Source organism: Pezoporus flaviventris, unplaced genomic scaffold (assembly GCF_033815535.1).
Source record: "Pezoporus flaviventris isolate CSIRO_AGI_PZ_B2104156 unplaced genomic scaffold, CSIRO_AGI_Pfla_v1 ptg000029l, whole genome shotgun sequence".
Taxonomy (NCBI): Eukaryota; Metazoa; Chordata; class Aves; order Psittaciformes; family Psittacidae; genus Pezoporus; species Pezoporus flaviventris.
In genome coordinates, this window is record NW_026892577.1 from 5,393,817 (window position 1) to 5,420,609 (window position 26,793).

Here is a 26,793-nt window from a genome sequence, read left to right on the forward strand (position 1 = left end):
GTTGCCCCATGCAAGTGTGGGATCCCACATATTCAGGCATGTCCCCGTCCCCCGTCCAGTGTGCACTGAATTTATTCCCCCTTCTTAAGGGCTGGTGGAAGAGTCATTTCTGTTTTTTTGGTAGGAGCAAGTTTCAATGGGGAAACAGAATCATAGAATAGTTAGGGTTGGAAAGGACTTTAAGATCATCTACTTCCAACCCCCCTGCCATGGGCAGGGACACCTCACACTAAGGTTCCCAAGTTCAGCTCAGGAAGGTGCCTCTCTCCTGCAGGGCCAGCAAGCATGAGAGCACACCCCGACTCTGGAAAACACATGTCAGACCCCAAGCAAGCAGCAAACAGGTCAGTCCCACAGAGCTACTCATTGAGCATCCTAACCGTTTACACAACTACCCCATCTCAGTAGCCCTGTTACTGATGAAGAGCTAGCGAGAGGTGTTTGTGCCATGATGCTCAGCGCACAGCATTTTGGTGCCATCAGTAAATGGCATTGTGAGGAGCAGGGAGTCAGTGAGAAAGGTCCAGCAGGTGGTAGCCTCTGCCTGTCTCTGCTGCCAGCCCCGGGCACTGTTCTGCAGGACACAGGGCTCAGCCCATGTCTGCTCCACCGCCGGGCCTGCAGAGGAAATGGCACATGATCTGGGCATTAAGCAAAGCATTGTGTGTTTATGAAACAGCTCCTAAGAGGTTTAGGAAGGGATGAGCGGTGTTTACACACAAGCTGGATGGACTCTAATGAAGTGCATGCTCTGTTGTGTCAACTCCCACACCTGCATAAGATGGTTTAAAAAGTCCCCACAAAATGAAGGAGCCAAACAACTGAGTCCAATCAGCCCTGTCAGGGTGCTCTCACACAGAGACACAGTGAACGTTTTTCCTAATGGAGCTGCAAGATGCTACGGGAAACCTCTCTTAAGAGGCTCTGCTCGTGTTTGAAGTTAAGGCTGGCCAAAAACAAGGAAAGGGAGCTGCAGGGCACTTTTGTTGGAGCAGGCTGGGTGCAAACTCTTAGGGCTGATTGAGCACTCCCTAGGAAGAGGGAAGACCCTGGAGGCAGTCCAAGCCCTGCAGTACTGCAGCCCACACAGCACAGGAATGGGAGAGCAGCAGCACTGCTACCACCACCTCAACCCCCCTGAGGCAAGAAGGAGACTCGGCCGAAGAAAAATGAAGTTGAAGAACATTTCCTTGTGCTTTCCCGACACCAGAATGACCAAATGGACTTTTCACTGTGTGTTTCAGTCTGCTGCGCCAGAGTGTTTCTGGATCCCGTCTTATAGCAACACGGGTTCTCCTCTCTCTTGTATCACTTGCAGCAGGTCCTGCCTGGACCGTGTTTGCTCATAGAGTGACACCAGGCTGCAGTCCATAAAAGGTTATTGACCTGGGAAGAGAGGGTTTCTAGAAGTTAAGGGCTGGGCAATTTCTTGGAAACGGCCTTATCAGCAGGGCTGCAAGCAGGAGCTCTAACAACCCTTCCTGACGCGCACGTCTCTGGTCCCTATTCCTGCAGCTCAGCATTCGGCTCTGCACACACATGCTTATTTAGCAGTTTGTTGTTTCAGAGAATCACAGAATGGTTTGGGTTGAAGGGACCTTAGAGACTAACCCAGATTACCCTGTCATGGGCAGGGCACCTTCCACTAGAGCAGCTTGCTCCAAGCCCCTGTGTCCAACCTGGCCTTGAACACTGCCAGGGATGGGGCAGCCACAGCTTCTCTGGGCACCCTGTGCCAGCACCTCAGCACCCTCACAGGGAAGAAATTCTGCCTAAGATCTTATCTAAATCTCCTGGCAGGTTAAAGCCATTCCCTTGTCCTGTCACTGCAGGCCCTTGCAAAAAGTCACTCTCCAGATTTCTTGCTGGCTCCTTTAGGCACTGGAGCTGCTCTAAGGTCTCCCCAGAACCTTCTCCAGACTGAACCAGCCCAGCTCTCTCAGCCTGTCTCTAGAGCAGAGCTGCTCCCACCCTCAGAGCATCTTCATGGTCTTCCTCTGGAGCTGCTCAAGCAAGTCCAAGTCCCTGTTATGTTTAGGGTCCCAGAGCTCAACACACGACTTGTGCAGTTCTACAAGAGTGCAATAGAAGGGCAGGATCACCTCCTTCGTCCTGCTGGTCACACTCGTTTTGATGCAGCCCAGGACTCGGTTGGTTTCTGGACGGCAAGTGCACACTGATGTGTCATATTGAGCTTCTTGTCAACCAACACCCCCAAGTTCTTCTCCTCAGGGCTGCTTTCAATCCAGTCTTTGCCCAGCCTGTATTTGCACTTGGGATTGCCCTGACCCAAGTGCAGGACCTTGGTTGAACTTCATAAGGTTGGCATCAGCCCACCTCACAAGCGTGTCAAGGTCCCTCTGGATGGCATTCCTTCCCTCCAGGGTACCAACCGAACCACACAGCTTGGTGTCATCGGCAAACTTGCTGAGGGCGCACTCAATCCCACTGTCCATGTCAGCGACAAAGATGTTGAACAAGACCGGTCCCAACACCGATCCCTGAGGCACACCGCTCGTTACTGGTCTCCACTTGGAAACCGAGTAAACCCTAGAGGGGTCTGCAGTCCTCAGGCCTTCCTGTCAGAGCAGACCTGGCAGCCCAGAGCTGTCACCCCTTGTCCTCCCCAGCTCCTCCACCAGTGCCTTGTCCCAGCCCAGGTTTTGGGGTGATGCCACTCACTGCTGCGGTCAGGCAGTCTCTATCCTACCCACAACTGTGGGGCGGGGGAGAGCTGTAGAGAGCATGGCCTTTGCACCTGGGATCCAGCCCTTGTCCCCAGGGGCATGGTGCAGATCTGAGTGAGGATGGCAGGAGCCAGCCAGCAAATCCCTTGGGTGCTGACCACTCACCTCCTCACCCGCTGCCCTCACTGGGGCAGGCTGCCCAGCAGAGCTAGCATCTGCCTTGGAAACTGATGTCCACAGAGCCACACAGCACCAGTACCTTCACCTCCAGAATCGCTGCTCTGATAATCCTGTTTGCTCAGTCTTAGTGGCTGAAGAGAAGCATATCCAAGAAAAACAGCAGGATTATCCTCCGGCACCTGCTCCCAGTGAAAGGATTATCATAGCTCGCCACAGCAGATGACATCCTCTAGGTATCACCACGAAAGCAGCCTGACCGACACAGCACCCCATCAGAAGAAGACCTCTCTCCCCTTCTGTATCTGCATGCCCTTTTCCCAGGTATTTTCAGGAAGCCAGAAGCTCCTTGCAGATGGAGGCCAGTCTGTGTGGATACAAGTGTCAGCATTTGCATGTCTCCATCACACTGATGTGCTCTCCAAGTAGCATCATCTTTTGTTTGACTGCCTAACAGGGCGGTGGTATGAGAAGTATGGGCTGTAAGCTGTGTGGCTCAGACGATAGGCAGCAGCTTTAAAGCACTTTAAACCAAGTTGGTTTTCCTTGTACTTCTGTTTTTCCAGCACAGAATCTGACCCACTCACCTCACAACACGTAAGGGCTCTGTTGTGCTGCATTTGCATCCACAGTACAATGGTAGCTGATGCAAGAGCTATTTTAATGCAGAATTAAAATGTTTGATTGCAGTAAGAGAGACCCTTCTCAGAGCTGTTTCCATGGGAAAGCACGAAAACCAAAGAAGGTCCTGAGAAATTCTGGAGGGACTCAGCTTATCAATGGATACAGGAACAGGAATGTAACAGGAATGCAACCTCCCGTGGATGGAGGACTTCTGTTTAACCTCACCTTCCAGACATTAAGTCTGTCCCACTGTGCAATCCTGGCTTTATTTCGGGATCACCTGGAATGTCAAGGTTAGCTCAATTGTCATGAAGTTGCCAATGGGCTTTGCAACAGCATCCCGAGTGCTGGTTTTGCTACTGGTCTTGAAGCCTGAAAAGGAGCCCTCAGAAGAGAGGAAGGATGCTCTAGACAGGAGGAGGTGGCCACCATCTTCACACCTGGAGGAATAACTTCAGTGGGGGAGCCTGAGGTAAAACAAGTCCCATGTGCCACTGGAGCCAGGGCACAGGACACCACTGCACAAACATATGATACCCTGCAGCTATGCTAATGTGCTGCTGTCACCACTGCAGTGGTGTCACACAGGCCTGAGAGCTCTGCTTGTAACAAAGCACCTTTGTGCCACCACCAGATCAAGTGTTCTGAGACCCTTCAATGCAGCGTATCTCTCAGTGATGGTGAGTTTTAGCTCCCCATGGAGCTGCGAGGAAGGCACAATATCCCATGATGGTGTAGAGAGGTGCTGCAACTGCCCTGAGGCCTTCATGACATGAGCTAACACCTCTCTCCATCACTCTTCCCAAAAGCATCCTCCCATCCCTCAAGCAGAGGCCTCAGTGAACGAATTACTGCAGTCACAGATGTTTTTTTCTATAATGGAATGTAACATTAAACTAAACACTGGAACATGGAGACAAACAGAGCAAAAAAAAACAACCAGGGAATAATCCTTAGCTCATACTGGTTTTTGCAAAACATTGTTGAAATTAGGTTTTATTGGAACAAAAATGTATTTATCACATCTGTCAACACTGGAAAATGGTGTTTAAATTAAAACTTTATTGTAAACCCTGAAGATGACCCAGAAGTGATATGACATTTATAAATAGCTCATCATACACTACAGTATAAAAAGTACAGTTATCCTCTTGCTGTTGAGTCAAACTCATTGTTATATATGAGATGGGAATGAGTTTTACCCTTCTGATTATCAAATCAGAGAAGAAAATTGAAACCACAAGGAGGAGAGCAACAACAGCCCATGGGTCGGACCATAGGAAAACAGTCCCCATTGGAAAAAGCCACCCTGATGCCAAGGTTTGTGTAGATCTAGGCTGAGACCAGGCAGTACCAAGCAGCAGAGACCACTGATCCCCGCCGTTGTGCACAGGATTTCAGCCTCTGACCTGCCTAAAAGCTGTTCTCCAGCCCCAAACATCCAGGCCCCTGTTTTAACTTGGTTACACTGTGGATGGGCGGCTCTTTCCATGTCTTCACCCTGTTGTTTTTGGCCATGGCTCTGACAGGACAGCGGGACTGCAGACGACTTCTTGTGCCAGCTCAGCTTCAAATCAAGAAATGTCCTGTGGCCCCGATACTGAGTACTGCAAAGGCTCTTCTGACAAGGCTGAACAGCCCATTGTATGAATTGGGCATAAGACTAACTACACAGATGTTGTACCTGGACAGGAACCTGCACAGGACTGAGGATGCTGGCTTGCCATGCTCCTAGGGCTTCTCAGTGGCTCAGGTCCTGTGCTCAGCTACCACCTGGGTTTTTAGGGATGATATCTGAGTTTCTAGCAGCCTGACCGAGCAATGAGGATCCTCCAGTAGAGGGGATCAGTGGCTGTCAGGCAGTGAGGGCTGACATCCCCTCCTCCCGTACCCAACAGCTGGGATTTAGGGGACCTCTTACAAAACCTCCTTTTTACCAGAGAGCAGATCAGAAATACTGCCCTTGGATATTTCAGTCTTTGAACCTCAGACAGAGGAGACTGCATTCCTTTATCTGGGCTTCATTAATATCCCATAAAACCAGACAAATGTTCTGCTTGTTGGGGCCAAGCAGAGTCAGTGTGCATAGCCCAGATGGCTGCATATGTGGGAGATGGAGATGACGGGCTGCAATACAGCAGCACAAATGCAGCCCATCGGGATGCTGGCTGGCTGCAGACCATGCAGCAGCCCAGGCCTGCATGCAATACAAAGGCCATCACTGAAGGGGCAGGGAGCCAAGGAGGAGACTATGGATAATGCCGTGTAGCTGCCTGGACTGGGGATGGATATGGGAATCTGGAGGGCAGAGCTAAGCCCCAGCTGGCAGGAGGCTCCGAGCAGCAGCAGCCGGGAGGTGAATGGTGACATGGGGAGATAAGGCTCTTGATGGATGGACCTCAGAAGGTTTGAAGGTTTTTGTTCTGTTTGGATAAGCAGTCAAATATTCACACAGATAAGCTTCAGAAATGCATCTGATCTGAAGCCCTTTGTATCTTAAAAAGAAAGGCTGGAAATAGAACAAGAGAATTCCTCTGAGGCTTCTGTGGCTCCTGGGTTTTCCTTCCACAGCACCAGGCTGTCCAGACCTACCCATGCAAGCAAAGCAACAGTCAGGACAGCTCTAACAGCCAGACCCACCCTGATCCTCAGGCATTCAACTGTGCTTGGGTACCAACATGACAGCCTGGGGGAGAGGGGAGATGGTCCTTTGCTTGGTCACTCTGCACTTTGTCATCTTGGTGCACATAGCTGCTATGGGTGGTTTAAAACATAGTTAAGGAAACGCCCTTGCTAACATTTGTGTGTATCTTAACATATCCGTTGGCACAGAGTTTAGATAACATTGCCTGGTGCCTCTTCACCAGCAATGTCCACGTTGAGCAGTGCCTTGCGTGCAAAGATCTGCTGATGGCAAGACCAGGCAGCAGCAGGGATGATCTTGGCAGGCTCCTGCCCTCCTCATGCACTATGCTCAGACCTAGGTGAGGGCTGCAGGCAGCACCGAAGAGGGCCAGCAATTACCCTGCGACTTTAAATTGTAGTGCTTGAGTGAAGTGCTTTTGGAGAGTGCATCATTTCCTTGGAAATGAATTCCAGAGTTGTACTTTACTCCAGCGGGCTTCCTTGTACCACAAGTTGTTTAAACAGTTTCATGTTATGCATTTCCCATTTGGACAAAAACAAACCAGAAAGCACCAAGGCTGGTAGGAAAACGGAAATCCTGCTCCAACCATCCGAGTGGGCAAAGAGCAGCTCCTGGCTCTGAAAGGTCTGGAGGACCCAGTTTCTAGCGCTGCAGAAAGTGCTCAGGTGACCGAAACACCTTTCAGGTCCCCCTTTGAACAATACAGCCCTGGATACACAGGGTTTCTGCCAGAGCATCCCCCTGCTTTGGCATCAGGACCCAGGTCCAAACCGTGAGGTCAGAGGAGCACAGAGCTTTCAGCAAGCCAAGGGAATCCACCCATTGAGGGTCAGCTCCTTACCTCCCCTTCCTTGTGTGCCTCCCCAGGCTTTCCCACTCACTATTTATATCTTTGCCTTATTGAGTCCCCCCAACCACCCCTTATCCTTAACCTCTTCCTTGCCAAGTGGGGTTTGGAGTTTACATGAAAGTTGTTTATGCTCTATAGCTTTGTAATAGTTTCCTCTACACCACCTCCCTTCCTTCCCCAATAAAAAGCCCTACGGCATGCTCGGAAAAGCCTGTAAACAAAGGAGCGGTTTGGAGACCCAACCAAGTTTTGGTGAACCCAGGCGGGAAATAATGTCTGTCTTGAAGGATGTTGAAGTCTGAGCTCATAATAGTAGGAAGCTAGTGTCCACCCTAAGCAAGGAATTGCCTACTTGCAGCTACCTAGCACAAAATACAGATGTCCACGCAGAAAGCCACAAGTCATTTGATGTAAGGGGTCAACCCCATGTGCTTTCCTCCAGTCAGGATGAGGCTGATGGTAGCAAACCGATGTGTTTTATCAGCTCCAAGTACATGAGGTTGTAATAAGCGAGCAGGGAAAGGAGAGCACAAAAAAGACAGCACTGTTTTGAACTCACCTAGATTGATGAACAGAAGCAGAAGACAATGAAAATCCATTAGCCTGACTGTTCCCTGCAGAGGAAAAACAGGCACACAAAATCCAATTCATTACTCTCTTTCTTATTTAATGCTAAGTAAGTCATTGAACTTTACTACTTGATCTATCCATCTTCTTCAGGAGTAGGGCTGCAGGAAATCCTTTTCTTCCCAAAAGGGGGTTTCGAGTTTCTCACTGATATCATGTCAGAAATACTTGTAGTGTATGAGTAAAAAAACAGCAGCATTTCAAAGGGATCTTGAGCCATGCAGATAATGACAATTTTTCTCTTCTGAAGCACAGAACCAAACAGTGGAGGTCCCTGGGAGCTCCCAGAACCATTGTTCTTCTTCCAGGCCATTATCTGGAGACAGGCCCTGTGACAGACTCCGATGAGGCCACCGAAGGGCTTATCTGCTCAGAGCGCTAATGGCATGCATTTGACAACACCAACCGTTTAATATATGAGGTGTCTCATAGGGTAAAGGCAAGGAAATCCATACCATGGAACAGCCCAAGCACACCCGGTGCAATTCAAATGTATTTGATTAAAGCCCAGCTTGCTCTACACCACCACTTTATTAGTTATGGCTACACAGAGACGTTCCACCTTCCTAAAAGGCAGCTTAGCAGATTTGGTACAGCAATGGCAGCGTTATGTAATGAGAAATGTACTAATGGAAACTATCCAGCACTGAAATCATTCCAGGTCTTTTATCACAACATTCCTTACTCCCACATGAGTGAAGTGTGCAGGAATAAAAGCAGTTAAACACCCTCCACCAGAAGACACTCATGATGGGCATTACTCACAAGTCACTAGCAGCTCCATGGTGCCCATCAGTGTTTGGGTCCACACAGGGACTTTGGGCAAACAGAGCTGCTTTTCCTGGGAAATTACTTTTCCACTGCCTGTGGCTCATTGCCATCCCACTCTCTTGTAGTCGGGGACAGCTTAGTGCTGTCACCCAGTGCCTGAGTTGCACTTCCAGCATCCCTGGTCTCAATCTCTGCAAAACGTTGAGGAGTCTGTCCCGTGCTCTTCACTGTTGTTTATCTATACAGCAGATAATCAGATTTAAATCATGCTTTTCTTCTGCTGCACAAATATTTGCACAAAACTATATTTATTTTCATTTTTCACATGCAATGAGAAGCTTAATGACTTAGTCATAAAACCTCTGAATACCGTATTCAGAGTGGCCCCTGAGGGGAGGGAAGGTTTGGGTGGTGAGTCCTGCTTTTCCAGTGCATGCCAGAGGGTGCTGCTCTGGGTCTCAGCTTCTGCGGCATCACCCCTGGACATGAGGTTTGTGATCACAGCAATGGGTCCAAATCAGGACCCCTACCAAATCATACGATCTTAGCCCCATCACTCTGCATGTTTCCATGCCCCTCATGCCATTACCCGTGTTCATGCAATCTGTATGGATCACCTGAAATATACCTCTTCTGAAAGGGCTGGTTTTCAGTCACAGGAGCACCTCCACATGGTTGCACAGGCAGCAGAGCCAGTCAGGCAGTGGGACATGCAACAGGGCTTGGATGGGGAGGGAGGGTGTGAGCACCAGCCCTGGCTTGGATGGGCTGGTGCCGAAAACCACAGGCATACATTCACTGTATTGCCAGCTAGCTGGTAACCACCTGGCAGTGAAACAGGAACAAAACGTCTCCCGTGGATGCTCTCAAGGTGGTTCAGAGCACTCTTATAATCTCTGTTGTTACTGGAAATTACTGCAGCAGCAGCTGCCTCGCACTGAATAGAACATAAAAGCTCCAAAAAGCCCCATTTGTGAGCAGACTGAATGCTCCTGTGTCAGATTTCAGGCACAGCCTGGGTGTGTTGTGGCTGTCCTAGCCCGGTGATGGGAACCTGCCAGGGTACCAGTGATGCTTCAGTCGTGTGAGCAACAGGTCTCCTCCATTGCCCCTCCTTTCTTCCCTTGCCTCTGCTGCTGTATCACAGTGAGGGCAGCTGCCTGCCAGGGATCACATACCACAGCAGCTTCGTGGCGTGAGCGAGCTAATTGAGATTTGATTTGACAGCTCCCAAGCGGGTATTCAGGGGAAGAACAGACAAACAAAACACCCCTGCTGAAGGCGGGTTCCACAAGCAGTTGAGTATTAAACAATGGGAGAGTTGTGGGACGTCTCCCCATTTACCTGCTCCAGTTCAAGAGGAAGTGCTCCTCCCTCCCCAGCACAATGGTGGGTTGGCAAGCCCCATAGGCTGGCACACACCTTTGTGTCCAGGCATCCCTCCGACACCTCTGATGCTTGATGCTGGGGCAGGCGAGATGGGGACATGCTATATGCCAAATAGGAAGAAAGAGAGGATGGACACTGTCAGTTGTCCCTGGGGATCCTGGGGTGGGCAGCACTTGTCCACTATTGTGGCTTGCACAGGGTGCCAGCAGCATTTGTAACTCTCGCTTGGATCAGTCTGTACAAGGAAGCTTTAACCCTGAATGTTGTTCTCCCTTCTCTGCTAGGAAATCCTGCCCGGGATTGTCTCAATTCCTTCTTCTTAAAATTTGGCCACAGAGCACTGTTTCAAGTTTACCACCTGGCAAATCGTTTGTGCAGCTATTGTGCTGTCCCTGTCATATTGCCTTACAGTGACAGGGCATTCTGCAGTCCCAACTTGCACAGTAACTTGTTGGTAGGTGAAATATTTATACACCTAGCAGCTGCTGGGATTTTGAGCTCTCCAGTGGTTCTGATTGTCTCTCTGGTGTATACACTTCCATCTGCCTTTCAAAGCATTGTGCCAATGAGCTTAAGACTAATGATCAAAATATTTTTGGTAGGAAATAGTCTAAATATCAAGGCTTTGAGAGAGACACTGCCGAGAGATGCGCAACAGTGGCTAATGGCTGCAGCACCAAACTAGTGGAAAATCCTCATTTAATCTCACAAAGGACAACGGGATTCGGTGCATTACACAGGATCAGAAGGGAAAGGCACACCGTTACATCTGAGATGCTCTGCTAACCATGGCAATGGCAAAAGCCTGGGCAAGCATCTGTTTTCTCCTTCAGGCTGTGAACCTGGAGGTCAAGACTCATTTCCTACTTTTGCACTTCAGTGCAACTGGTGCTAATAACTCCAAGCATCACCCCTGGAAGGAACAGGTACAACAAAACCCACATCTGGATACCACATCTGGATGCAGACTGCTCCCAGGGCACAGCCAAAAACCTCATGCTGCTGGGTGCTAAGGCCAGACAAGCAAACACCAGGAGCCAAGCGATGGGAAGACTTAAACAGCGTGAGAAGCAAACATGCATAGCAAGCTGCCAGTTTTGGTGAACCAGGAAGCTGATCACCAGTTTACATAACAAACCCGAGCACCCTTTCACTTCCAGCCCCACTGCCTGCAGTGTTTGCAGGATGGAGGATGACTCAGGGCAGTGGCATGGCTGGCAGCCTGCACCAGCACGCCCGGCACAGCGTGGCGCACCCTGCACCATGCAGCACCCACCCTGCGTGCCACAGGCACCTCCTGCTTGGCACCACGCAAGAGGGTTAGGGTCAAGGTCCAACAAAGCTCATCATAAGCTGGAGTCCCTTGAATGGGAGGGGGAGATGCTAAGGGGGATGCTTGTGTCCCTGGATGGCCAGGGAGTGGCACAGCTTTACACTGGTTAAGAAGCTGCTCAGGTGTGCTTTAGATTGCTGTAAGCCAAAAAAGAAGAGAGATTTAGGGGGCATGTTTCAGCTTCCACTACTATGGTGGCACGGTCCTGTATGGAAGGTGTCTGTCTTCTCACACTTCTTAACCTGTGTTTATAGTGCAGCTGCCTGCTGCATCCCCATCCAAACCAATTACACTTCACCAGCAAAAGGCAACACCTACAATATGGCCAAAAATGCCCCAGTTTTCTGCTCTTTGCAGTGACAATAGTGGATTTGCTTGGCAGCATCACCTTTTTTATCCTTTCCCCATCTCGGTCACCTCTTCAAGCAGAGTTTGACAGCCTGAAGTTACTGCGCTGGACAAATAGATCACCTGCTGTTACCACGGCTGCTCCTCACAGATGGGCAGGCCTATAAACACCTCAATACAAAGCATATCAGTTTCTTCTGTGAGATGATCATTACAAACACTGTTGATCTTACTCTGTATGTGATTGTTTCTATAAAGAGAATGACTCCTTGCTTCCTCCTGGGGCGTTGGGGAGTTTGGCAGCCTCTGAAAGCAAGTCAGTGGTGCATAGGGTAATGCTCCTCATGGGGAGTGTGCTTAGTGCAGGACATCACATTAGTGCTTTTGACACGATCAAACAGAAAGCTCCAGCTGAACAATGAGTTTTTAGGATGAAAAGTGAAATGTGAAGAAGGTGTGTACATCTCTGTGAATTTGCTTCATTTCACTCGTTGATGTGGCGGGAACAGGACTATTTTTAGGTATAATCCTTCAAACGGAACATGACTTCTCCTTTCTGATTAGTACAAAGCTGGCTGCTAGTCAAAGGATAATTATTTCCCAACACATCACCTAACACACACCAGCAAACAAAACACTCATTATTTGAGCTATCCAACATTAACTGTTGTTTAGCAGTTAACATTTTCTTGACAGCTTCGAATAGGGCTAATTGCTCCAGCTTCATTAGCAGAGGTCATTTACTGCTGGTAACAATACTTTTCCTGGAGATAGCCTCTCCTATAAGATTAGATTATGAGGTCAAATTCTGCTCCCAGTGGCAATGATGCCTGGCCGCATTTGGCCTCAAGAAAGTCTGCTCTTTCAGTTCATAGCTGCACGATTTCCAGCCCTGCAGCTGATATATTACATAAAGGAAGTAAGTGCACTCCACCGGACGGGCAATTACAATGAATTAGGAAAGTGTGCAGCACAAGGAAGGCTTGCAAAATAGCCACTTGAAAGTTATTAATAAAACCTCGACTTTCAGATAGGGTTTATGGAAAAGAAGCTGATAAAGAAGCAGTCCTTATACTTGAAAACATGTGCATACCCAAAAGGGAAAGCAGTGTTTGCAGAAGAACTGGAGCGTGCTGTATCGCAAACACCCGGCTGATGCTGTCAAATGCCGTGTGCCACACACAGTTCACATCACAGTTTTAAGCCGTTACATTTTGCACCCAGTTTCATTCGTTCATCAGTTGACACTGAGGGTGGTAGTCTCCAAGTGCAGTGAATGTGCAGGGGTGCATTTGTGCAACTCACCACCACTGGGGAGGTCCGTCTGCAGGCACTTCCATAGCCCGCTGTGTGCCTGAAACATCCTTAGCATCCCTGAACACATGGAAAACTGAAGCCAGGCTTCCCACCCGGTATATTCCTGTTTAAGCACGTGGAGAGATGCAGCCTGCTTTTCAGAAGTGCTGAGTAAACACTGCTTGGAGTGCAGCCGGCGCCTTTGAGGATCGGGCGTCTCGCATGTGGAAGTCTCAGGCACCTTAGCCAAATAATTCCGGTCCTGTCAGACGCAGAACATTATATCCGAGTGGATTTCTGTTTTACCTGTGTCTCCCTTTCCTGCAGGCCAGTGGCTCTTTGCTGTTACTTTCCTGGCCACGTACGTGCGCGGCCGCATGCCTACCACCTATACTTTCTGACTTGCAGCTCCAATTGCTAATCCATGTCTGGTTTTCGTCAGGGAAAAAAATCCATCCTGAGCGTTTGACTCACTGCCTCCGGAGCGCTTCAGCTGCCTCATAACACTTCTCAGAGTATCCCTCTTCCCCATGAAGAACAGCCTGTTCTGAGCAGGATCCATGGCAGAATCCTCGCCAGCAGCCTCCCCTTCCTCGCACACGTGTGTCCCACATGTCCTCCTCTGCCCGCACCGTTCATGCACCACTGTCTTTCTTACACCATGCAAGACAGACAGACATCCACTATCCGTGCTGCCATGTGGATTGCCTTGTGACAGCCTCCAGACTCTTCAGCACCTCCTCGACTGGCCACAACTGAAGGGCACAGACCTGATCGCTTTGCTCCCACAGCTGGTCCTGCTGAGGCCAATGGGCAAACCTCACTTTGACTTTCTCAATGACATCAGAAGCAGCATGACCCTGCACAGAGAAACTGAGCAAGTTCTGGACACAGATTTCCCACCTAAGTCGGACCCTGTTTACTTTTATCACTTTTTAAAGTCTAAAGACACAAGCATTCAGATGATGGTCCAGTGTGATGTGTCCCTGCCCACAGCAGGGGGGTTGGAACTAGATGGTCTTTAAGGTCTCTACAAAAACAAACAGTTCTATGATTCTATGAACTGATTTATGAGATGCAGAGGCATGTCTGTTAGACTGTCCCCCTCCATGCAGCAGGCACTGTGCTTCCCCAGGATCCAGCACCCTGCTGAGGACGAGGGCTCAGCAGCCACTTCAGTTCCCAGCTGGGTGCTGGGGCTGAATCCTGCTCTTCTCTATCCAGCATGCAGGGACCCAGTCCTACCCTCGCTCACTGTGATCCCCAAAATGCAGGAGGAAGGCAGCACTGCCTCCCCGTCCCATCCCACCCTGACATGCACAGCCAACATCTCACTGCAGTTGCTGGCATCAGACATCGCCATCCCAGCACCTTTTTTGGTCCTGTTGCTTTTGCTGGAATCACAGACAAAAACAGATCTAAAAGACCCCAAACATTTGGTGCAGAGTCTATTTCACTGAGCACCTGATCTGACATCACCCCAGCATTTTAAGGAGCCCATTTCACTATTACCAAGGGTAGACACTATTAACTGCAGCTCACATCAAACCTCAATAACATCAATGGAAAAGTATTATTTACTTCCCTGGTCCCTTTATTTTGTTCTTGCATAAAAAGTGTAACTTAGCTTTTTTTTTCCCCATCAAAATGAATCATTAGAAATTGCAAAGCACAAATTCCTTATTTTTTAAAACAAAGAAAAGAACAGCCGGTTTCCAAAATAAACTGTTGGCCACCAACTTAAAGAACTTGCTTCGGGAAGTGTTCTTCCTCAAAGCTGACTTCTAATTTAACTACACTTCAGAGTTTAATAAAAGCTAAAAAAGGCTTCACTTCCATTCTGCACTGTCTTTTTGCTGCTCTATCAGCCATGTATTCAGTGCAGTAATGAAAAACTTTATGAAACCACAAGGATAGAGAGTACCTTCATAAAGCAATAAAGGAAGACAATCTTTCGGACCAGAGATGCAAATCTGCATCTTTTCTATTCACAGCAGCTCCTTACTTGGATAAATTCACAGTGTAACACTCAGTTATCAGAACCTGGCCCCCAAAGAATATGCGGCTGTTGTCAGCACACGGAAGCCACACTGCACATAACCATCAGCTTTATGATCTACAGACTCGGCAGCTTTATTTCACCCAGTGACACAGAAGAGGTTTCAGCGGTGTTTAAGTCTGTCCCAGAGTCCGATCCTGCTCCAGTTATTCCCCAGCCATTCCCTCAGAGGTTTAACTCCTTCTTTACAGTAAGAGGGAACCAAAGTCTGGACTCCCGCGACCGGCTCCCTGGCTGCCATCTCCCCTTTACATGAGCCTCCTCCAGCTGCTTTTCGGGCAGGGATCTCCCCCAACTTCCACGCTCAGCACCGGGACCCGCCGGGCACACAGCACCCACCTCACTCAGGCAGGATCAAGCCCACTGTCGGCACGAGGTGGACTTACTTGTGGGGTGGCGTGTACCGCATACGGAGGTTTCTTTCTACTCGAGACCATTTTTAGCTTTCAGATTACACATCCTCTGTAATCTTAAATATTCTGGTCTCCTGACTCCCAGCCACGTACTCCTAACAGGGGAAAGAAAACAGAAAAGAATATACTCCAGAAAGGAATCGTCACAGAAAATGAGAGCATTCATTATCAGAGTGGAAACACCTTGTCTTTAGCCATTAATTGTAAGGGAAGTCAGCAGACCTCGCTGCAACAGGAACACAACCTTATTGGGTTTCGAACACGTTTTTTACAACCCTGTGTCAGGAAAAGCCATTAGATAGAGTTGCATTGGTAATCAGAGCCATCTTTGGAGAAAAACAAATGCTGTTCTTCCCATTATAGGTAGGTATTGTTTCAAAACCTATAGAGACACGCTTGCTTGTGATGCAATGGTATTTATTGCACATAGACCAATTACTTACACAGTAGTAAATTGCACCAGAGTATAAATACGTTATAAAACACACACACAGAGGAAAATGGAAATGACACACAAGAGCTAAAACAACAGCAGATTCACGTGGGCATTTGGAAATCAAAATAATAAAGTCTCTTAACAGATTTTAATTTATAATAGGGATATATTTACAGTACCTTCGTAAAATAATATAAAGAACACCACTCTCTCAAAAAAACTATAACAGATCAGACGCAACCAGAAATCGGGGTCAGGGGTGGTGTTATTCAAACCTCCTTTTCACCTTTAAATCACGTCCGTGGGCATGTGTGCAAGTAACATCTCCAAATAACTTTACAACTCTTAACGCTGTGCAAAACCCGGCTTTGTTGCCATATTTTAGGAAATGTGCAGTATTTTGTTGTTGTTGCCAGGATTCCCCCCCCCCCCCCCCGTTCATCTGCAATTACAATGAACAAGCTGCAGAAGGCTCCCCCCCCCCTTCATAAAATACTCTTAGTGGTATGTAAATATGCTGTTTAATATAAACATGGTCCGTTTATTCCCCTGTACAATATGCACAGTTTGAGGTAGAAGTTCCTCAGCCTGACTGCTATTGTCTGGCCGAAGGAGATAAGCACAGTAACTCACTGCTTGCTGATGCAGGGGGGGAAAGCACAAGAGTGTGGGTTGGGTTTTTAACCCCCCTTTCAAAGTATACCTGTGCTCCTTGCTACTCATTATTTCCTTCCATCTGTGGAAACTACTCCGAGCCTAAAACTCATCTTGCCCACGGGGCCGTACTCTCTGCCTGAGCACCTGCAGCACGGACCCTGTGGCTCCCAAAACCCCACGGGGAATGACCCCTGGGGTGTGAAACATCCCTGGGCAAGGCAGGGGCTGGCGGGGACCCCGGCTGCACCCCAACCCAGCAGAGCCAAAGCCCAGCACCCGCTTACTCAGGTTCAACCACCAGCCCGGTCCCGGGACAAATCGCCCGAGCAAAGGGCGCTGCTGCCACAGCCGCTTCCGAAAGTGCGTCTCCTAACTAGAAGCTGCCCGTCTTTGGGGCTGTTTATTGCTCTCCGTCAGTGAGTTTCCTATTTGCTGTAGTTTGGATGAGGTATGTGGTGCACCAGTTCACCTGCTTTTATTTCTAAGTAAACACCCTCTTTCTTCCTGCTCAGACGGGGATCAGCTTTGCTCGGCATTAGCCTTACCACCAGGCAGCTGCCGGGGATTTCTCTGCTCCCGTGTGCCTCCCTGCCTGCTACTCCCCCTGCCCCGGCTCCGGCGCGGCCCCCCACGCTCCCCCCCTATACCTTGGACTCCGAATCGGATGTTTTGCTATGCCTCTCCTCCAGGCTGGACTCGCTGCCGCCCCTTGTGCCTCCGTTGCAGTCGGACCAGGTCCCTGCCAGGCTGCGCTCGGGGGAGCCCACGGTGCTGATGAAGCCCCCGGGCAGCGGGGCCAGCTCCCCACCGCTGGCGTGCTGCCGCCGGTCGGCTTTCCTGGGGCAGCAGAGCAGCCTCTTGAAGGCCTTACGGAAGTCGGGGCTCCTGCAGTAGATGATGGGGTTGAAAGCAGAGTTGGCGTAGCCCAACCAGTTGAAGAAAACGAAGAGCCAGTCTGGCACCAGGTCTCTGTTGAAGACGTTGACGATGTTCACCAGGAAGAAAGGGAGCCAGCAAAGGGTGAACACTCCCATGATGATGCCCAAAGTCTTGAGGGCTTTTTGCTCCTTCATGGCCATGATGCGGGAGGTCTTTCGCTTGCTGGCTCGGCCGTTGCCGAGGATGGGCTGGTGGTGAGGAGGTGGGGGGGGCTGTGGCTGCTCCTGGCTGCCATAGAACCGGCCCTCGCACCTATCGATCTTCCTAATCTGCTCCTTGGCCTCTCTGTACACTCGGAGATACACAAAGATCATGATGAGAAGAGGGATGTAGAAAGAAATGATGGACGAGGCGATGGCGTAAGCCCTGTTGGTGACGAAGTCGCAGCAGCCCGGGTCCTGGTAGCACTCCAGTGCCTGGGGGTCCTCATCCCGCCACCAGTGCATCATGATGGGCAAGAAGGAGACCAGGGCGGAGATGGCCCAGACGGTGCAGATGATGCCCTTGGCCCGAGCCTTGGTCATGAGGCTCTGGTAGCGGAAAGGCGAGGTGATGGCCAGGTAGCGGTCGATGGCGATGACGCACAAGGTCTCGATGCTGGCTGTCACGCAGAGCACATCCAACGAGGTCCAGCATTCGCAGAGGAAAGATCCCCAGAGCCAGGTGCCCCTCACCACCAGCGTGGCCCCGAAGGGCACCACCAGCAGCCCCATCACCAGGTCGGCGCAGGCCAGCGAGGTGATGAAGAGGTTGGTGAGGGTCTGCAGCCGCTGCGTTCTCCCGATGGCCGCGATCACCAGCACATTCCCGGCCACGATGAGCAGCACCACCAGGGCCATCAGCAGGCTCATCCCCACCGCCCATTGCTGCGACAGCAGCTCGGCGGCGGGCAGCTGCCTACTCCCGGGGGGCACCACCGACCGGTTCTGGGGGCCGCAGTCGGGCGGCAGCCCCCCATCGCCCATGGCTCTGCGGGGCCGCGCCGCGGGCAGGAAGGCGGCCCCGCAACTGGTGCCGGTGCCGGTGGTACCGGTACCTCCGCTGCCACCGCCCCGCGCTGCCGCATGGCCCCGCGCCCCGCCCCGTAGTACGTCACCTCCCGCAGCCAATCAGCGCCGAGGGGGCGGAGCCAGGCGGCCCCTCCCCTCCCTGCTTTTGCCGCGCCAGTGCCTGTGCCGCTCCCGGTATCCCTAACAGTATCCCTATCCGTATCCCTATCCCTGCTATGGCAGCGCCCTGTCTGCACCCCACTACACATCTATTGCGTAGGGACAACCATCCCTCTGGCCACCCGCCCTGCCGAAGCTGGTGAAGGGTCTGGATCACCTGTGGTGAGGATAACGGCTGAGGGAACGGGGGATGATCAGTTTGGAGGAGGCTCAGGGGGACCACTATTGCTCTCTACAACTACCTGAAAAGAGAGTGTAGTGAAGTGGGGATCCGTCTCTTCTCCCAAGTAACAAGAGGAAACGGCCTCAAGCTGTTCCAGGGGAGGTTTAGATTGGGAATTAGGAACAATTTCTTCACAGGGAGGGTGCTCAGGCATTGGAACAGGCTGCCCAGGGCAGTGGTGGAATCACTATCCCTGGAAGGGTTCACAAACTGTGTAGATGAGGCTTTTAGTGACGGTTTAGTGGTGGCCTTGGCAGTCCTGGGGTAGAGGTTGGTCCTGATGATCTTAAAGGTTTTTTCCAACCTAGGTGATTTGATGGTTCTGTGACTTCTCAAAATGTAGCCAGCAGCTTTTACCCAGTCTGGTCAAACCATACTAAATCTAAGGACTGCTCTAAATGTTAATACAGTTATTTGGTAATGAGCAATAAAGTACATGAAGCATCCCAGTGCTGCAATGCCTAGCTAACAGCCTCTGAGCAAATCCCTTCCCGCCTCCCATCTATTGCAGTGAAACCTGCTGCTAGGAGCTAGTTGGGCTGGATTTTCATTTACTTGTTCAGCCCTCTATTTGTCTTCAGAGCTGGAAGATTACCCTTGGGTGCATTTAACTGTGTTTTACTCCTCTTCCAAACCTCTTAAAATAATGTGAAGCAGCTGCTGGGTAAATGAGAGCGATGTCCCCTCTCTCCTTTTTCCTAATCATCAGCATGTCTTACAGCAGCACCAAACATTCCCCACAGCAGTCTGGGAGCAACTGGAAGGAACAGTTATTCCCACCCCCCACCCCTCCCATATATTTACTCTGCTGAGGCTGTTCCGCTGTTCCAGCTGGACCATATAAACCCCTTCCAGGCTCAGGCTTGATTTACAAGGTCACAACCTGGGAGCAGATTATTTATTTATTTGCACGCTGTTTGTTTAACCCTGACTACAAAGGCCACACACCAGCGTGGACCTGCTGCTTGGCAAAGCATTCCCTCATGTTCCCATGGACCTTGCTTTGCTGCTTGTCATCTCCTGGACTAAAGTGTGACCCTCTTTGGTGGGAAGGGCAGGAGGCACCTTCAAGAATAGAGGGAGACCTTATGCTGAATGAGAAGCAGAAGGATTGTGGCTGGGAATATTCGGCCAGGACTGGTAGCCGTAATCCTAATGTAAAAAACTAATAGTTTGAAACCAGGTTAGGACAATGGAGCTGTGGGATAGAAACAACCTTAGTTGTAGTATGAGTAGGTACGAGCCTGTGGTGCATCACCACACTGAAGTCTCACAGCTGAGGTGCTTTGATGAATTCTGTGCCTAGTCCGTTTTAGTGCAACATCAGCCTGTCAAAATCTGATAAAGTCTTCCCAAGAAGACACCAACAGTGGGAAGCACTGTTGGGAGTACCATGTAGCTGCTTTGCCTGCTATTCCTGGAGCATCATCCCCCTGTCATCTGTTCAGATCCATTATTGCTGTAGTATCTTTATACAGTTAATAAATATCATCATCTAATAAAATACAAGTTCTTTGACTATCAAGCTGTCCTGTCAGATCTCCAGCTGGAGATCCTCATACCGCCATAAGAGAAGATAAGCTGAAAAGTTGGAGAAATAAAGGAAATTGCCAGCAAGTATGCAATAAACCAGAAGATACACAATCATGTGTTGCTTCCCTGTATCTTTGCTGGTTCAACAAGCATCAATCTGGAATGCCAGATCGGAGCTGGAGCCAGAATGTCTTTGGGAAATGATGCATCTTCAAAGGAAAAAATAAGCAATTTTATGTTTTCTGTACAGAACATCCCTCTGGCTCTTGCAGCACAGAGCAGCCAAATAATCACTGTAACTTAACCCCTTCCACAGTGTTACCTTTTGCAAATCTCCTTTAACTCAGTATTTCCTTGTTGTTGTAATTTACATTTCAGAGAGCTCCTTATCATGATCTGAATATAGCTCTTTGCTTGCATATTATTTATAGATGTCAGCTGAAGAGAAGAAATTCCAGAACTGAAATGGATTGTTTCCACTTGCACTCCAGATCACAGTTTTTAATGAGCAACTAGTTTATTTGTCCTTTGGAAGTCATTTAAAAGAAAAAACCCAAACCCTCTCACTCAGTAGTTATTAGGACAGATCAGTCTTCTGTTGCATACAGGATAATGGATAGATGTGATGAAAATCAAAATGTATTGCATTTGAGGAACCCCGTTGCCACGAGCTGTGAAGCTTCAACATTTCAGGAACTGAAGTGGGTTATCTGGGTATATTTTTAAACCCAGTCCTTTGAGATGCTTTGCACAGCTTCCTGCTTGTCTCGCCACACAAAACAGATTGCAGGATGAGAGTCCTATTGCATGGGTATGCATCTTCACACAGCACTACCCTGGGGAAGGCCATCAGCAGCAGCGGTGGAGCAGGAGACTGGGAATGGTGCAGGGCACTGGGGGGTGCTCCAAGCTCCTTGTACCATGTCTTGGCACTGTGTGAAGTTGGTTGGAGAGGGAGGATGCTGACAGAGTGGTGATGGGTGTTTAGAGAAGGATGGTGGGGTTAGCAGATGAGGAGGGGGAAAGGCAATTTTAACTAGTCGAAAACATTATCTCTTAATGCAGTTGGAGGAAGAATAAAGTGTCAGGGAGGGAGATGAATAATTTACATGAATACAAAGAGATTTAATGAGTGGTAATGTGATGAAAGGGAAAATTTGATATGAATATCTGAAAGAGCTTTTAGGATGTCAAGCCCATTACTATGCCAGGAGTAGCAGCAGATGCCTCATCACTCAGGCCTTTACAGTTAGGTTTGACAAAACCCAAACTCGCAACTTTGGATCAGACTGCATCATGTCTAAGACCTGGACATTTCCAGCTCTTACTTTTAGCTTTAACATGTTTTTTTTACCATATCTCAACGACTTGGGTCTTGGCTCATAACCTTCAGTTTTCTTCTCACAAAGAAAAACAAATTGTCATCTTTGCTACTGGATTTAAGGAAGCTTTACTGGAGAAACACAGTGCAGGAAGAGTTTCTCTGTGGCTGTGAGGCTGACGTGGACAAAGCAGGCATCTCCAATGGGCCAGATGCAAGGGGTGGCTGTGCTTCAACTTGTGACCCAGAAGGATCTTGTCTGCCTTGTCCAGCCTTGTCCAGTCATGCTCTCATTGCAATCAAATTTGGTCACTGCCATTATTAACATAATATCATCTTAAAATATTAACTGTTTGTCCTCTTAAGGCATTAGTCAAAGCCCACTGAAGTGCCTGGAAGGCTTCCCATTGACTTCAGTGAGCCTCATGTTATTACCATTCTTTCTCTGGAGAAAAAGGGCTACATAAAAGCGCATTAGAAATGCATTTGCTGTCCCTTTTTCTTCCCGCTGGCTTGCCAAACTTCTCTACATACATAGCAAAATTTAGCATACATAAATGCAGCATACATTTGAGAAACCATTTTGTGCTTGTTAGCTGGACAATTTGACTAAAACCTGACCTGAAGCAAAGCAGATGAGAGACCATCCTGCAAAGTCTTTGTGTGAAGTGTTCAGGCTTCATCCTCTCCATGCGGTCCTAGGAAGAGACTGTAACTTGGCTCTACCCACATTGGACATTTGTTATTAGGGAAATAGAGACATGATGGAACATTGCCACAAGATCCATGTCTCTTGTTTTTAAAATAAACATCTTGGCTTTCACTTGACGTTTATTTTCCATAAATGCCTCGGCTTCAATTTGGCATTTCAGCAGCAGCGGGAGGCTGTTATCCTGTGACAACATGCAATTCCATTGACATTATCTCTCTATTACATGTGACAGTGCACTAAATGCTCTATGTAGTTGCTTTTAGTTAAACAATGCTACAAAACCAGAAATCCAATGTATTAATAACAGAAGTGACCATACTTTTCAGCCCAGTGCTGTGCTTGTGACACCATAATTATACGACGTACACTATATAGTAGTGTATGCTACAGCAAGTAAGCACACTCTAAGTTTGATTTAGGGGGTCCAAAGTAGTGAATGCCTATTAATTCCTGTGGACCTGAGGGCTCTGGTTGATGTATTGGTTAGCATGTACAGGACCAAGCATATCAGCAGTTTTAAAAGCTCTAAACCAACCTGATCACGCACAAGTAAGTCCTGATGCTCTGGAAGACCCTACAACAGTAAGCCAGCCCTTGCTTACTTATTTACTGGCTTATTTAATGGCTTCATGGCTTACAACTATTGCATGCTTGTAAAAGGGTCTCCAGATGAAAAAATCCTCTAAATAAGGGCTGGGTTACTGTGGCAGGGTCTTCCAGAGCATCAGGACTTCAGGTGATAAAAGAGATGCAACAACTATCTCTCCTTCTCTCTCTCTGTCACACACCGAGTAAAAAGATGCTGCGGAACAACGGTTTCTTGTCCCTTGAAATCTGTGTTGTGTTGTTGCTAAAATGTCAAAACTCAAGAAAAGGCTGAGTTTGACAGGGGAGTTCAACTCCATTCAATCCTCCCAGAATGGACAGAGCGCTCCTTTATCCAGATTTTAAAGATCCTCTGATTTCCACTGTAGGATTGAGGCCAGGTCTCTTTTATTCCTGTATCCCATGAGAATTGTGATGGTTTTTATAATTGCACTCACAATTTTAAAGTTTAGGGCCCTGGACAGATGTCTTACTAGGGGAGTGAAGGAAGGGGCTGTTGTGACTCTGGAAATACCACTGTAAGAAACTAGGCTTCATCTTGCATGTGCAGAAGAAGTTTGAACTGGGGGTAAACCTTCTGGCTCATGCTGGCTATATGTATTTGTCAGAAGCCTAATACAGAAGGAGCTGCACCAACTGATGCTGGCTGTTTGTCTACCTAGCTGATAGCTTTCAACATTCCATGCCCCAACCTCTCAGAGAGGTCTGCAGTTCAACTTTGAAGTATCTCACCCAGAAGAAGTTCTTATTTTCCCCTTCTCAGTGACACTTTGCCATTTGCATGATCCAGACTTGCTATTACTGACTCGTCCTCTGACTGACGTCCCAGTTCATAAAATGCTTTTACTATTGTGTTATCATTCATCCATATCAGAATAGTGAGTTCTTCTTGGGCAAAAGCAATGTTGAAACTTTATGAAGAACAAGCCAGTTTTGGTGTTTCTAGAGGCAGAGTATTCTTTTTGGCATTGATGTCATGTTTGTGAAGTTAATATTTGCAATTATTTGACAGAAGCGTTTCATTTACAATCTGCACTAATATTAATCTGGAGCTATAATGATGCACTCACAAATCCAGCTTACAGCCAAGCCTCTAATCGCACAGTTTGCCAAGCCTCACCTGCACTGTCTGCATCTCCTTATAACTTCTTGACATCCAGACTCCTCAACAGAGGCATTGTGAGAAAAGCCTGACTAAGGCTGCCTCCTTTGTAAGCATCAGTGATTCCCTTGAGAGGGGTGGGGAAACATTTTACAGCAGCCCAGAAAACACTGTAGTGGCCAGAGCCTTTGTTTATACAGAGAGACTGTGGCTGGATACCAGAGCACAGGAGTGATGACTAGCAATCCTCTGAGATTTTACTCTCATCTATTCCTGTTTCAACGCATACTGGCTGCAAGGAATTGCTCTATTCCTCCATCCCAAACCTTACCCATCAGTCGGATGAAAGTCGCATGCTTTGGAAAATACCATGTCGTATTTTAATTGGAACAAGAAGCTAATCCTTTCAAAGCACCTCTTGAGGTGTGGATGTGAGGTGCAGTGAAAAAGCACAGTGACAGTGTTTTCGTGTCAAGCAACATGCTGGCTAGTGAAGCATGTAAGTCAAGGAACCATTTCTTTCCCCTTCTCGTCATGGAGGACTATAGCATGTAAGCTAGTGGCTGGAACGTGCAGAAAGACTAATTCAGACTGCTTGGGTGGAACCAGCATTTTCATACGTGTGGGAAATATGTATGTATATTCTGGATAGCAAAGGGACTGACTTGAGCAGCATGGCTGGGGTTCCAGCCCTGGCTGGCTGTGATGGTGGGTGCATGACTAAGACTGATTTGGAGGTCTGGGCAGCCCACTGTTGTTAGCTGAGTATCTCCAGATGTAGAACTGAGGATTTTGCAGGGAAATGGCTTAGGGCTTCCACTAGGAGAAAATGTATCCTGGGTTTGTTTAAGTAAGAAATGTCAACTGCAGTTCATGCTAACTTAGGGAAGTACCCTGTGAAAGAGCTCTGAATAGCTGAGTCTATAGCACAGTGTGAAAAAGCTGAATGATTATTTCTTTTTGGTGGCATTAAGAGTGACTTTTGAAGCATTTGGAGGATGCTGAGCTGCAAGTTTTATTTTTCAGACCTGTCAGGCAGTTTGTAATGTTCAGTGACAAGCCTTATCTAAGTAATGGTCCTCATCCTCTTTTAAGCCAACTTTGATTCCTTAAGAGGAAAAACAAGTCTTGTCTTAGACCTCACAACCAGTAATTGCTGCCTATTAGCATCTATCTGTAGCCCCATGTGTCCTCTCAGATAGCTATCAAACACGCAACACAAACCTGCCATGCCACATACTCAGGTAGACACTATCTTTACTATGCATGGAACAGAGCAAAGCTTTTTTAAAGTCACGATGAATGTACCCCTCCAAAATGTGTAGGGATCCCTACAGCTTTTATTTGGTGCAAATAATCATAGGATTAGCTAAAAGTAGAAGAAATAGAAGGATGCATCAGTGTTGGATGGAAGGCTTGCAGAGCCATGCGAGTTTGCTCTTGTTTAGCATGAGAAAAACTAAGACTAAAGCTTAAACAGTTAACTTAAAAACAATTCCACCACTGAAATCTGTTGCAACATTGGTCTAATTCTGTTGTGTTTTTAACTAACCTAATGCATTGGACCTTTCTGTCAAAAATGTCTTTGACATCTGGTTCTGGAAACTGCTGAAAAAGTTTAAACAACCTTGAGACCAACCTCAGTTATAGTCAATGTGTGTCATTGAGTGAAGACTGCTGTGCTTCAGTTGCCACAGAATAAATGGTTGACTTGTATCTGCCTCAGACCTGGGTAGTCAGCAGTTAATGTGCTGTCCTGGCTGACTTGCAGACCACTGGAGTCCTCTGGCAAGGGGGAAAAGACAAGTGATGAAATCCTGTTGTACCTACTTGTTCTAAACTATTGTATTCACCCTGTTCAAGCCAATGCTTAAAGTAACACATCTGCTTCTACTAACCTCACTGCCTACGAGACACATTTGCTGATGATTTCATGGTGGCCTTGGTACTGCTGGTTTGGATTAAGCTATTTGTCACCTATGCATGTTTTGCTCTTTCATAGTTGTGGACCAGGGCATGCACTTTTTTTCCTATCTATCATAAAATGCAGAGATAGTGACAAATTGCTTCACTGTTCACCAGTTTGCTTATCAATTTGTAATAATAAATTAAATTATGATATTCTGGCTCTGCAGGTAACAGCATATTTCTGATGGCAAGCTCTCTGTTTAGGATTTTCTTTGTAAGAGCCTAACTTTGGATTCAGCTTAACTAGACCTTCCTTGTCCCCCTCCTCTTCAATCAGCAGGACATTTCCTAATACACAAATACCTCACTGTGCTTTCAAGTTAAATTCATTTATGACCAAGTGACATAAATGTCACCTGCAAGAAATTCCAGCTATACCCGCTGCTTATGTATAGTGCCTTTGGACAAAAAGGGAGATTAACCTTTTTTTTATGAGGTTTTCTCTTAGCTATTATACTTAATGCATATAAATCCCTCATATCCAAGTAGCAAAGATTTACACCTGCCAATAAAATTGTAATGCATTAGTAACAATGCCATAATTGCATCTAATAAATACTCCCTCTGGCCTTACCGGGCTTTTGTGAAGCTGAATAGCTGTGAACCACTTTGCAGTCCTCATCTGAAAGGTCTCCTATAGACAGAATAATACTACCATTGTAAATAGCAGCGCTGTTATTGAGACACCTCTGTGTTCAAGCTGTTCTTGACAGTAACCACAGGCTACCCACTACAGCCTTGAAATGTGAAACTGCTAAGCTTGTAGTTAGCTTGGCTATTCTCACTCAGAAAACACCTTGTTCCTTATGATTTATTTATCCCTTTATACTGAGGGCTATCCAGGAATGAGATTAGGGGTTTTTTACACATTAATTATTCATAATGATTCAAGGAGTTTGTTTATGC

General features: G+C 47.9%; 1 protein-coding gene and 1 long non-coding RNA gene across 8 annotated transcripts; both read right to left on the bottom strand.

The window, feature by feature from the left end:
• Positions 1-238: 238 nt before the first annotated feature.
• Positions 239-18,325, bottom strand: ADRB1 (adrenoceptor beta 1). 7 transcript variants are annotated; one of them, XR_009744338.1, is made up of 4 exons: positions 16,962-18,325; positions 15,195-15,316; positions 7,545-7,599; positions 239-1,386 (listed from the first exon to the last, which is right to left on the bottom strand). XR_009744338.1 is itself a non-coding variant. In XM_061458698.1 (3 exons), exons 1-3 carry the CDS (start codon positions 18,216-18,218, stop codon positions 1,379-1,381), a joined length of 1,320 nt encoding a protein of 439 aa, XP_061314682.1. In that variant the 5' UTR covers positions 18,219-18,325; the 3' UTR covers positions 239-1,378. The 7 variants fall into 7 exon arrangements, 3 of the variants coding, with proteins under 3 accessions (XP_061314682.1, XP_061314681.1, XP_061314683.1); XR_009744337.1 differs by lacking the exon at positions 239-1,386 and adding an exon at positions 6,005-6,076; XR_009744339.1 differs by lacking the exon at positions 7,545-7,599.
• A 1,207-nt stretch (positions 18,326-19,532) lies between these two features.
• On the bottom strand, positions 19,533-26,524 carry LOC133272425 (uncharacterized). Its single transcript, XR_009744411.1, has 2 exons — positions 26,462-26,524; positions 19,533-19,736 (listed from the first exon to the last, which is right to left on the bottom strand). It is a non-coding gene; the product is annotated as an uncharacterized LOC133272425 (long non-coding RNA).
• Positions 26,525-26,793: the final 269 nt, after the last annotated feature.

What these genes read in the sequence shown, in the direction of transcription:
- ADRB1 (XM_061458697.1), bottom strand. Translation starts at nt 18,218, where the DNA reads ATGGGCGATGGGGGGCTGCCGCCCGACTGCGGCCCCCAGAACCGGTCG. An exon ending in CATCCGATTCGGAGTCCAAG is followed by an intron (nt 7,600 to 16,961) that starts GTATAGGGGGGG and finishes TTTCCTCTGCAG; the next exon opens with GGAACAGTCAGGCTAATGGA. An exon ending in GCTTCTGTTCATCAATCTAG is followed by an intron (nt 6,077 to 7,544) that starts GTGAGTTCAAAA and finishes TTGCATGGGTAG; the next exon opens with GTCTGGACAGCCTGGTGCTG.